Genomic DNA, 13,055 nt, shown 5'->3' on the forward strand with positions numbered 1-13,055 from the left:
TTACTGCCACCAGCACCCTTATGCATATATGTTCCAACATGTAGTTAGTTATATACAAGCATTTTTTTTTCTTCCTATATCATTTATGTTTATCATTCTTACCTTCTTAATATATCACACATTTCTTGAAGTCAAGGACCAGTCTAGATAGAAAATATTCTTTAAGAAACATGGTTTTTGTTTGTATAGGGTTTGAAGTTGGATGTTTTTGAAATTCTGAAACTTTTTGGAGAGGGTTTGACATTTTATTTGAATCTTAATAAACTCAGAGTGACAAAGTGACATGAAGTCACTGACTGAGTTTTGAAACGTAGATGTGTTTTTCTGACCTGCTGTCTAGGAACTGTGTGTATGAACCCAGATCCCATTGGGAGGAAAGCCAAATAGTCCAGCAAAGTGTGTTTTTTTTTTTTTGGCGGTACGCGGGCCTCTCACTGTTGGGGCCTCTCCCGTTGCGGAGCACAGGCTCCGGACGCGCAGGCTCAGTAGCCATGGCTCACGGGCCCAGCCGCTCCGCGGCATGTGGGATCTTCCCAGACCGGGGCACGAACCCTTGTCCCCTGCATCGGCAGGCGGACCCTCAACCACTGCGCCACCATGGAAGCCCCTCTTGCTGTTTTAAACAAGGGGCTTGGATGGTGAGGCCATGTAGATGGGAACCATATTGATTATTTTCCCTAAGTCCCTTTTAAAGGCAATTAAAATGTAGGTGTTTACCCAGAATATAAATAGATTTATTCTTCTAGGGAGTTAAAATGCATTTCTTTGTCTTTTAAGCTCCTATGGAGACTTTTTAAAATAGAATAGATAATGATGACAAGCTAATACAATTTACATTAAAATGAGTTTAGTGTACATGTACATTTATAAAAATAAGACCTCTTAATTCTTTTACTTGAGTGCCAGGATTTTCTTTGAAAAGAAGTGAGATATAAATGGGAGAAAATGTTAGCCTGTGTTCACTATTAATCATCTCATATAAATCTCTGGTGTCTCATTCACTGTGTGCCTTGAATTTTATATTATGGAGTCCACCCAGAAAACTGGTAAGGAGAAATGATGTGCTAAATGGTAAAGGGCTTATGGAAAACTAACCTTCCCTTGTACTACTATTCCAGAAGTCAACATTAGACATTATTGTTGGTTTCACCTTCATCACACTTTTAAAGAAAATGCTCTAGTCCTGTGTGATAGTTATTTCTATCAAGATTTTCCTGCCGCTCTGAACTTGCTCAGTAAGTGTGCTCTAGGGAAGATCCCAGTTTTCAGTGTGCATTCACATCATCGGGCGATCTTGATAAAATGCAGGTTCAGATTGGGGGAGGTAGGTGGCGAGATTCTGCATTTCTGGTGGGCTGTCATTTTTGATGAGCTGTTAGATGATACCAGTGTTGCTGGTCACTGGTCCACATTTTCAGCAAGAATACTCTGTTTCAAATATCTGAGTTGATGTTCTGTTAAAATTGGATGCAATCTAAGGTTGCCAGAAAAAAATACAAGACATCCAAGATGTCCTATGCAATATTTGCACATGGTTGTATTAAAAAATTATTCATTGTTTATCTGAAATTTAATTTTAACGACTAGACACAATACGTGTGTGTGCAAGTACACACAACACACACACTGGCAACTCTAAATCGCAATCTTCAGTCATATATGAAGTCATTTAAATGTCATATATTAGATTTAAATATGATTATTTTTATTTTGAAAGGACACAGAACTAGGTTTGTTTCACACCTATTTTTAGAAACTAACTTAGGTGTTTTGCTCATATGCTTTTCAATACAGTAAAATATGTAAGCATGAACCCTGTCCCCCTCCTAGTATCTGTGGAATTCTTGAAAAATAGTGAAATCTGTACATTCTAAAATATACCTGAAAGCACAGAAATGCCCTGGATTATTAATGTTTTAAGCCAACCATACGAAGTAATAAGGTCTTTATGTGATAGATTTAAATTTAGACTCTTTTATAGTTTTTTTCTTCTATTTTTTGGTACCGTGTACTGTTGATATTTTCAAATCCTGTACGTATAATAGTATTACATGAGGATGATCTGTTGTCTATTAAAGCACACAGAAGAAAGTGTAAATGATTTTCTTTGGTTTTTTTTCCAGATTCTTTACAGAGTTGGAAGCGAGACATCAGAATAATATTTTCATAGATGACATAAGTGACATTGTGGAAAAACACACAGCATCCACATTTGACCCATATGTGAAATACTGCACAAATGAAGTCTACCAACAGCGGACACTACAAAAATTGTTGTAAGCAATATTGAATGTTACAATTTTAATTATCTCATTTTAATTAGGTCACATAGATCGAAATTAATGGATCTCTTAAATTATATTTAGAAATGCCTCCTGATGATCTATTTTCCAGAGAGAAATTTTTTTTTTTTGATGTTGGGGCTAGGAGTTTTTTATTAATTTATTTATCCATTTTTTCTGTGTTGGGTCTTCGTTTCTGTGCGAGGGCTTTCTCTAGTTGCGGCGAGCGGGGGCCACTCTTCATCGCCGTGCGCGGGCCTCTCACTGTCGCGGCCTCTCTTGTTGAGGAGCACAGGCTCCAGGCACGCAGGCTCAGTAGTTGTGGCTCACGGGCCCAGTTGCTCCGCGGCATGTGGGATCCTCCCAGACCAGGGCTCAAACCCGTGTCCCCTGCACTAGCAGGCAGACTCCCAACCACTGCGCCACCAGGGAAGCCCCAGAGAGAAATGATTAAGAGGATTGCTTTTAGGGTGAGGGCATTTGATTTAAAAAAAATCCCGTTTGTAGAGAATTTTGTCTCTAAAGCAATTATGAAATTGTAGTTTGTTGCTGTTTTCCTTCTTTCTTTCTTTCTTTTTTTAATTGCTGCAAGACACGGGATTGGGGGGTAGGAGGGTTGGTGATCAGTGATCATCATTCTAAATGGTGAGAAGATTGTTCTCTAAGCTGTTATTTGACCATTAAGTAGCCTGAGGCCAAGATAGAGTTTTTGAGTAGGTTGAACTAGTGCCTAGGAGCCAGAGCTTTCTCAAGTATCCTAATCTTCCTCCATTCAAATGACAACTCTATATTCAGTTGTTTATAGGAATTGTTGATTTTCCCCCTCCGCGTAGTTAGGGGTTAAGGAGAGCAGGGGAAGGTCCGAAGGAAGGCAGTTTTTAAAAAAAGTTCTTAAAGGCTTTAACTATGAAACAAAAAAGAGTTAAACTTTAAATTTCCCCCCATACTTTTTCCCTTTGTCCGTTTAGGTTACTGAGCATTTTGTGATGTATATGCTATCTCTATCCTTAAAAGAGTCAGCAATGGTTCAGTAATGTCTATATTGCTTTCTTGCCGGGGTCGGGGGCTTGTTTATCACAAGGGGCTATCTATTTGACAGTGCAATTGTACATTGCTGTAAACTCAGTTTGAGGGCTGACTGGCTGTCAATCATTCTCCTCCCGTCCTGTGCGTTGTGGCATTTATGATGGCAGCATGGAACCCAGGTCAGTTTCTATGCAATGTGTGAGACCCTGTGGTCATGATCACCTCATGGCTGCTTAGAGAAACAACCCCCGAGTTGGTGAGAAAGGCTGATTATGCCCCTTCCCCCTCCACATTCTCATTAAAATCTCCTCCAGGCAGGGTGGAAAACCCACAGCTGCCAACCTCAAAGGAGGCTATTAGTACAAAGCAGGGTTTGTAGGCACTACTGACATTTTGTCCTAGATTAGTCTTTGTTGTGGAAACTGCCCTATACATTGTAGCATGTTTAGCAGCCTCCCTGGCCCCTGCCCACAAGATGCTGATAGCACCACCACACCCCAGTGGTGATAAACAAAAATACCTCCAGACATTGCCTGACATCCCTTGCAGGGGTGGGGGATGGAGAATCACAACCCTTACTTTCCCTAAATTCCCCTCCATCCCCCATGGGAACTGCTGATGTAAAGGTTACTCTGTAACTGTTGGAAAATCCAAGTTACATGTGTGAAAACAAAGTCTGGAATTAGAGCTAAATTTCACTTTGTTTTGCAGGATTTCAAAAAATGCGAATAGATACTGCTGTACTTTATGTAATTCTTGAGAAATAAAGGTTTTATTTAAATTTGCTCAATGATACCATCATTGGAGCTTTCACATGGAAATTAGTAGCTGTGTTTTCAGAAACTTTGTTGCAGTTGATGTAAATTTACATTTAAGGCTGTGACTTTCAACTTCAGTTGCCCTTTGGAACCTGAGAACCAACAAACAATGCCCAGGGTGCATCCTAGACTGTTTCATCAGAATCTTTGGAGGTGGGGGTGGGTGGGTGGGGGGAGGGGGGCCTGGGGCCTAAGTAATTTAAATATGCAACTGGTTTAGAATTTTTTTTTTTTTTTAACTTCCTAAAAATCTTTTCAAAGCTAGCAGGAAACCTGAAACTCCTCAATTTAACAAAATGAGATTAAAACCTTTCTGTGTTCTTTCTTTTACGTTGTTCTTCTAGGTATTTCCTAATTTATTTCTAGCAGCCTTGAAGCCAGCCATCCAAGTTTCAAAGTGTATTTTTTAAAAAAAGGTTACAATTGCCACTACCCTGCTTCTTGGCCTCCCCCCACCCCACCCGCCCTCCTCACAAGTCACCCTGGAACTCCTCAGAGCTCCCTTTGGGGTGAAGTGAGGTGACAGAGTGAGAGATACAGTATCAGGGACCCACTGAAAGTCAGAAGACCTCGGTTTGACTTCTATCTTTACTGAATACTAGATCTTTTATTTGGCAAGTTGGGGACCTTTCTGAGGCTCCATTCTTCCTGGAATCCCCTCTTGGCCTTCCCTGAAAGTTATAGGGTGGTTCCACATGAGATCCTTTATGTCGATGTATCTTGCTAAATTCTGTAAAAATGTTCTGGCAGTATTAACACTGTTCTAACGTCACTGGGAGAGGAGGAATATTCTGGCTGGCATGATCAGAAGGTTTTCTGTCTTAGAAGCTTTGAAAAAGTCCAAAAGCCTCCTAGTAAGTAAATCCAGTCTGACATTTCTCTCTCAGATTATTATCTCGGGCTAGAGAAGCGGCTTAAAACATGTGTTATCTTTTAAATGGAATGTTTATAGATTATCAGATATGAGTTCTAGTGTGTATACTAATTTATAATGTGTACATTCACCATTATGATACCATTGCTTCTTCATTAGTTTACTTTCTACTTTTAAAAATTTCTAGCCCATACATTTTCATCTTACTGTTCATATTGTTACCTTAAATTTATATCTTATATTCAGTCTTGACTGTAAAAGGCAGATAAGCCGTGCATGTCTCTCTATGTAATTATGTGTTTGTTGTTTCTATATTTAAAAATCATTGATAATATATGAATGTATCACAATATTTTATTATACATTTTTACTTCTTAACTTGAAGAGGAAGTATTTTGAAGTTTTGTCTTTCTTTGTTTTTCCTCAGAGCCACCAACCCATCTTTTAAGGAAGTTTTGTCCCGAATCGAGTCCCACGAAGACTGTAGGAACTTACCCATGATCTCTTTTCTCATTCTCCCCATGCAGAGGGTGACCCGCCTTCCCCTGCTGATGGATGTAAGATGTGATCTGGTGTCTCTTTCCTCTGTGGCTAGCTGTGCTGCTGCAAGTCCAATTAAGAAAATTATTCTTACCCCACTTAAATTATATCCCTTCTGTAAAATGCCCCAATTAAGTGAGAAGGTGCTGTTCAGTTGGAAAGTCCCACCTGTGTCTAATATCTTTGGAAATGATCTTCAATTTAGGCTTGTGGGGTCACTCTGAAGAAGTTAGATTATCCCTCATTTTCTTAACATTTTTTGAAATGGGAAGAATATTGACTTCTTGTAGTCAGGAGTCCCGGATTCCTTTTCCGGCTGATCCACTAGGCCTGTGACCTTGGGCAAGTCACTTAATCTCTTTGGGCCTCAGTTTCCTCTGGTTGACCACTAAGATCCCTTCCCTGTCACATTCCAAGATGATGAGGTGCTTCCATTTCGCACAGGAAGGAGGTCCTCTACAGAATCACAGGGCATGAACCTGCCCTATTTTGCATTGCTCAGAATGAGTGAGGAAAGTCCAGGCATCCGTCTTATCTTAGGAAACATTCATGAAGAAAACAAGTATGTGATTTTGAATAGTGGCTGGGAGAAGAGTTGAGACTGCCAGGTCGGAAACACAGCTGGGAGGACAGCCAGACGGTAGCTCAGGAGGCTGCACACTGGCTGGGCTGCACCTGCAGGGGCATCCGTGAGAGAACGGGGTGGCCCGACATGACTCTCATCCAGCTAGAGGGGCAAAGAGTCTCTCTTTTTTTTTTTAATTGAAGTATAGTTGATTTACAATATTGTGTTAGTTTCAGGTGTACAGCAAAGTGATTCAGCTTTATACATATATATTTTTTCAGATTATTTTCCATTATAGGTTATTGTAAGATACATACTGTGTTTTACAGTAACTCCTTGTTGCTTATCTATTTAATATATAGTAGTATGTATCTGTTAATCCCAACTCCTAATTTATCCCTCTCCTGCCTTCCTTTCCCCTTTGGTAACTATACGTTTGTTTTCTGTGTCTGTGAGTCCTTTGTTTTGTATATAGATTCATTTGTATTATTTTTTAGATTCCACATATGTGATATCATGTAATATTTATCTTTCTCTGTCAGACTTCACTTAGTATGATAATCTCTATGTCCATTCATGTTGCTGCAAATGGCATTATTTCATCCTTTTTTGTGGCTGAGTAATATTCCATTTTATGTATCACATCTTCTTAAACCAGTCGTCTGCTGATGGGCATTTGGGTTGCTTCCATGTCTTGGCTATTGTAAATAGTGCTGCTATGAATATTGGGATGCATGGATCTTTTTGAATTAAGAGTTTTTGTCTTTTCTGGATATATGCCCAGGAGTGGGATTGCTGGATCATATGGTAGCTCAAAGAGTATCTTTTTGATCAAATTAAAATATTTTGGCATAGTTCTACTTTACAATGGATAATGTTAATATAATGTCAGTTTTGACATACTTGGTTTTACAAGTCAAAATACAGGGTAAAAATAAAGCAAAAAATTACAGTCGAGTAAGATTACAAAATAAATTCCATTTTCTCAATTCCATTATAAATTCCAAGAGCTATCCTGAAGAAGCACTGAAGTTTAGAAACGAGTGAAAGCGTGTGATCACGCTCGCTTTGCTGGCTCTGCTGCACGGTGAGGGCAAGGCTCAGCTGTCATTTCAGGATTCACAGCACCTGCTGCTCTCCAAGGCCACCTCAGTCTACTCCCTTTACACCCTTCCTTGTCCGTTCCCTGTGATTTATGAACTTCTCTCCTTGTAAATATTGGGAAACTTGCAGTTTTGTGAATCTAGCTCTGATTTTTTAAAAATCAGTATTTATCATGTCTAAGAATAAAATGAAATCAGGTTATCGAAACTAAATTTTGGCTCTAAAAAGGTTTATTTCCTGTGCCTAATAAGACTTTTATAGAAATAATGAAACTTTGACACATATAGGAAAATACTAATTTTCAAACTTTACTATTTTTTAACAAGACATGGTTGTTTTCTAAATGTAACATTTCTAGTAATGTTATGAATTTTCAGGATTGTTTCTTTTTCTTCTTCTGAAAACGCCTTTTAGCCGAGTTTCCTTAGATTCTGTATATTCTGTGATCTCAGCCTTTTTTAATATTCTCTCCCTTTGTGATTATGAGGAAATTGCTTAGATAGATTGGGACTCACAAAATCTAATATACATGTTGTAGATACCATGTTGGAAGTTTATGCCATGATTGCCCAGTAGGCTCTAAACTTTTTGGGGTCAGAGACCGTTTTGAGATTGTGAGTGAAGCTGTAGTCATTCTCCCTAGAAAATTCAGTGTGCAAAATTTTACCTAAAATAATTGAAGTGTGGAAAGAAACTATGGACTCAGCATGCCTGCTCCCAGAGACAAAGACTAGTATTTTTCAAACTGTTTTTGTACCCATTAGTGGGTCATGAAATCGATTTTTGAATCATGAGCAGTATTTTTAAAAAATGAATATAGAATAGAACATGTGGTATATGATATATACATCGTTCATAATGTAGTTAAATATTATTTCATAAAAAACTTGTTTCATTTTTGTGTGCATGTCTACTGGTTGCAGTGTAAAAGTATTTCTTGCAGTGGGTCATAGTCAAAAAGTTTTGAGAACCATTAATATAAATCCATCGATGGTACACTCTACGCTTCTCACATATCACATGTAACAATCCTGACCCCTGACTTCTGGATTTATAGACTTGGTGTTCGTCTGCATTTAAGGTACCAGTGGTTTCCTAGTTCCTAGTATCTTCCACCTCTGCTGGATGCCTGTTGCCCTAGTCTGTTTCCCATGTATGAGAACCTGGCCACCTGGGCAGAATTTAAATGTACCTAAAACATGGTCTCTTCAATGTTACTTCATTTGGAGATTTAGTTAAGCTTGTTAATTGAGGTGAACATTTTTAACAGTTGAAATAGTTCTGTTGGCTTTGAATGGGTATAGTTTCAAAAGTTTTACATAATTCAGTATACCTTCAGTTGACCTTCTTTGAACTCGATTTTACCATCGCAAAAATAGCAGTGCAAACATATCAAGGGAAAATCCAGCAGCCGTTTTTTTGATCGTTTCATTCACATTATATCATCTGTAAATATAATAAGCTCTAATAATAATGATGATGGTGATCATTAATTTTGTCATTCATTGAGAGCCTACTGTATGCCAGGTATTCATAAAAAACTTTACATGCATTATCATTTAACTTTTATAACAACCTTGTGATGTAATTGCATTATCCCAGTTTTACAGATGAGGAAACTGAGGTTTATAGAGTCAGGGTAGGTGACTTGCCCAAGGTCACGTAGCTAGTCAGGAGCAGATCTGGAATTTGAAACCAGGTTCAAGTCTATCCTCTTATTTAACTATCCTCTGGATTAACATGGATCCTGTGCTTTTAAAGACTATCTCCTAGTTTTGTACTCGGATTTTAATGTCATCTTCAGACTCATCCATAGTATTGTGTTCAGCATTGTTAAGTTTGCTACAAGTAAGACTCTATGACTGGACGTTGGTTTTGTTTTACTTGGTAAAATAAATCAGTTGATTTTGTTCTTCTTTTACTTGATTGCAGACTATCTGTCAAAAGACACCTAAGGACTCTTCAAAGTATGAAGTCTCCAAAAGGGCCTTAAAGGAAGTAAGCAAGGTAAGTGTTGAGAGGCTCATTACACAGTAATGGGATCACCCATTCAGATCTCTCTGAAGAGAACATGTCTGAGTTTGATGCTGAAAACTGGTAGATTCTCATAGCCATTTGCACACCATTCTTTGGGTAGTCGAAAAACAAAGCAATGTTTGCTGTACTCAAATGAAACTGGTATTTTTACTGTTTCAGACAGTCTTGTCTTAAGGGCCTTTAGATATCTCATTTTCTTTTGGTGTCTGAATTCGATAAGTATTTACTGAGTATCCACTACAGTGCCAGGGACAATGCCAGCCCCTGAAAATATGGGGATGAATAAGACATGCCCTTGTGGAATGTGCTGTGTAAAGGGGAAGGCAGACATTAAATAAGAATTACAGTAAAGGATGATGAGTGACATAAGAGGGAAGAACATAGTAATGTTGAACCTGAAGGCTGACGCAAGAGTACTGTTGAATTCTCCACATTCTATAAACATGTTCCCAAAGACAGGAACGTGTTTATAGAATTTGGAGAACTAGAATGTTCTTCATGTGATGAGAGCCCAGTTCAGGAGAGAGAACACTGAGGAACCATGTTAGGGAATTGTGGACCTTATCCTAGGATGCTGTGGAAGCTGTAAATTCATGTGCTGTGAAGGTGACGGTGGGGATGAGCTCCAGTGATGAGGCCTTTGTAGTTGATGAGGCTACAGATGATAGGGGCCTGTACTGATGTGATAGTAGGATGGAGAGAAGCAAACCTACAGCATAGGGGAGGTAGGCATGGAGAGTGTTTGGGTGGGCATATTTGCGGACAGAAATCAAGGAAAATAGTCTCTGGCTTGTGCAACCAGATGGATGCTCTTGTTTATCTCTACAGTAGGAACATAGGGAGAAGCTGATGAGTTCCATTTAGAATGTGTCGGAACTGAGATTCCTATAGAACATCCAAGTCAGGAGCTCAGTGGAGAGACTTGAATTGGTGATATGGATTTGTGAATCATCAGCTTAGGGATGATTTTTGAAGCTGGGAGAATGGATGCAAGTACCAAGGAGTATGTATAAAAAGGAGTAGTTGGTGAGTCCGAAGTACGACTGTGAAGAGCACCGGACTTCAACTTGTTTAGGGGAAAGGAACCAACAGAGGAGACTTGAAAAACAAAACAGAATGTACCAAAGAAGGAGGAAAACTTAATCAGTGGTCTGGCAAATTGCATGTAATATGGTGGAAGGAAGGTCAGCCCCATTGGGTGCTCCTGAAAGACAAAGTGGGATAATGATTGATGCGTTCACTGGGTTTATTTATCATCAGGTGGGTTGTGTCCTTGGAGAGGTGGGTGTGGAAGCCAGATTGGAGTATGTTGAGGGCTGAGTGGGAGGTGGGAACATGCAGCCAGCTAGTGTAGCTGTTTCAACAATCAGGCTGAGGGTAAAAAGACAAAAAGAGAGCTGTAGTTGAAAGGGAAGTGAGGGAGGGTCTTTTTTTGTTTAAAAGATTAGAGAAATGTGGGTATGTTTAAATGCTAACAGGAATATTTAGCTGCGAGAAAGCAATGGAAGTTATGGGAATCAGTGAGGTTACGGCCCAGGGGAGCAAAGCTCATGATCGCATCAGAAGCATCCGAAATAGCTCGAAGCTGCACATTACTTCTGAGTTTGGTGCATCTTTGTACCACTTTATTGTGAAGCACTTTTTGTTTTAATCAACTTTAAATTGACTCTATTTTACTTTTCCTTGCCAATAATAACTACAAAATCATGGGTTTTATGAGCTGGTTGTTTCTTTATATATATATATATATATATATATATATATATATATATATGTATGTGTATATTTTTATTGGAGTATAATTGCTTTACAATGTTGTGTTAGTTTCTGCTGTACAATGAAGTGAATCAGCTATATGTATACACATATCCCCTCCCTCTTAGACCCCCCAGTCCCACCCATCTAGGTCATCACAGACCACTGAGCTGAGCTCCCTGTGCTATACAGCAGGTTCCTACTAGCTACCTATTTTACACACGGTACTGTATTTATGTCAGACCTAATCTCCCAATTCGTCCCACCTTCCTCTTCCTCCTCTGTGTCCACACGTCCTTTCTCTACATCTGTGTTTCTATGCCTGCCCTGCAAATAGGTTCATCTGTACCAAATTCTAGATTCCACATACATGCATTCATATACGATGTTTGTTTTCCTCTTTCTGACTTACTTCACTCTGTATGACAGACTCTAGGTCCATCCACATCTCTACAAATGACCCAATTTCATTTCTTTTCATGGCTGAGTAATATTCCATTATATACATGTACCACATCTTCTTTATCCATTCTTCTGTTGATGGACATTTAGGTTGCTTCCATGTCTTGGCTTTTGTGAATAGTGCTGCTGTGAACATAGGGGTGCACGTACCTTTTTGAATTAGAGTTTTGTTCAGATATATGCCTAGGAGTGGGATTGCTGAATCATATAGCAACTCAAAATATTTTTAGTTTTTTGAGGAACCTCCATATTGTTCTCCATAGTGGCTGCACCAATTACATTCCCACCGACAGTGTAGGAGGGTTCCCTTTTCTCCACACCCTCTCCAGCATTTGTTATTTGTAGACTTTTGAATGATGGCCATTCTGACTGGTGTGAGGTGGTACTTCATTGTGGTTTTGATATGCATTTCTCTAATAATTAGAAATGTTGAGCATCTTTTCACATGCCTATTGGCCATCTGTATGTCTTCTTTGGAGAAATGTCTATATGGGTCTTCTGCCCATTTTTTTTATATTAAAAATAAGTTTATCTGTGTCTTAGTCTGTTTTGGCTGCTAGAACAACATACCGTGGACTGCATGGCTTATACACAATAGAAATTTATTTCTCACAGTTCTAGAGGCTGGAAGTCCAAGATCAAGGTGTCAGCGTGGTTGGGTTGGGGCCCTCTTCTAGCCAGGTTGCAGACTTCTCCTTATAGCCTCACACGGCAGAAGGGAGTGAGGGAGCTCTCTGGGGCCTGTTGTAGAAAGCAGTACTGTAAGTCCCCTACATACGAACAAATTCAATTTGGAGAGCGCGCTTGTAAGTCCAATTTGTTTGTAAGTCCAACAAAGTTAACCTAGGTACCCAACTAACACAATACTGTACTGTAATAGGTTTATTATACTTTTCACACAAATAATACATAAAAAGCAAATGAACACAAAAAATAAAACATTTTAAATCTCACAGTACAGTACCTTGAAAAGTACGGTAGCACAGCACAACAGCTGGCATCCAGGGGCTGGCATCGAGTGAACAGGCAGGAAGAGTTACTGACTGGAGGAGGGAGACGAGGTGGGACATGGCAGAGCTGAAGGATTGTCAGCAATAGGAGATGGAGGGCAAGCTGCAATTTCATTCACACCTGACGTTTTTGGCACAGGTTCTGGTTCCTATGTGGGACTAGATGCATGTTTGCATCTTTGAAAGTTCGAAACTTGAAGGTTTGTATGTAGGGGACTTACTGGAGTCCCATTTGTGAGGGCTGTATCCTCATGACTTCTAAGCACCTCCCAAAGTCCCCACTTGCTAATACCTAATATCGTCTTCAGAGGTTAAGAATTCAACACACATTTTGGGGGGATATGAACATTCAAACCATAGCAGTCTGTCAACCACTTGAATGCATCTCTTGCCCCATCAGTGGTCTGCACATCCCACTTTGGGAAACACTAAGTGAAGAAATTTGGATTGACAGGTATGAAATTACCTAAGGTCCTACTGCCCATGGGTCTCTCCTCCAGGACCCCAAATCCTATGGGGGGGGGAGGGTCTTTAGGAGAAGCTATTGTACTTAGAGAAGTTCCAGCCTTGGCCATAAAAGAG

The 13,055-nt window shown here is 39.5% G+C and overlaps 1 protein-coding gene across 2 annotated transcripts in view; it reads left to right on the top strand.

Annotated features, from left to right (window-relative positions):
• ARHGEF26 (Rho guanine nucleotide exchange factor 26) overlaps positions 1-13,055 on the top strand; it is a 156,123-nt gene that overhangs the window by 83,715 nt on the left and 59,353 nt on the right. For both annotated transcript variants that reach the window (XM_032629869.1, XM_032629870.1), the window contains exons 7-9: positions 2,124-2,276; positions 5,428-5,557; positions 9,142-9,216. In XM_032629869.1, the coding sequence (XP_032485760.1) occupies positions 2,124-2,276; positions 5,428-5,557; positions 9,142-9,216 (358 nt within the window). The remainder of the gene's footprint in view (positions 1-2,123; positions 2,277-5,427; positions 5,558-9,141; positions 9,217-13,055) is intronic.

The sequence above is a fragment of the Phocoena sinus genome, chromosome 4 (genome assembly GCF_008692025.1).
Source record: "Phocoena sinus isolate mPhoSin1 chromosome 4, mPhoSin1.pri, whole genome shotgun sequence".
NCBI lineage: Eukaryota > Metazoa > Chordata > Mammalia > Artiodactyla > Phocoenidae > Phocoena > Phocoena sinus.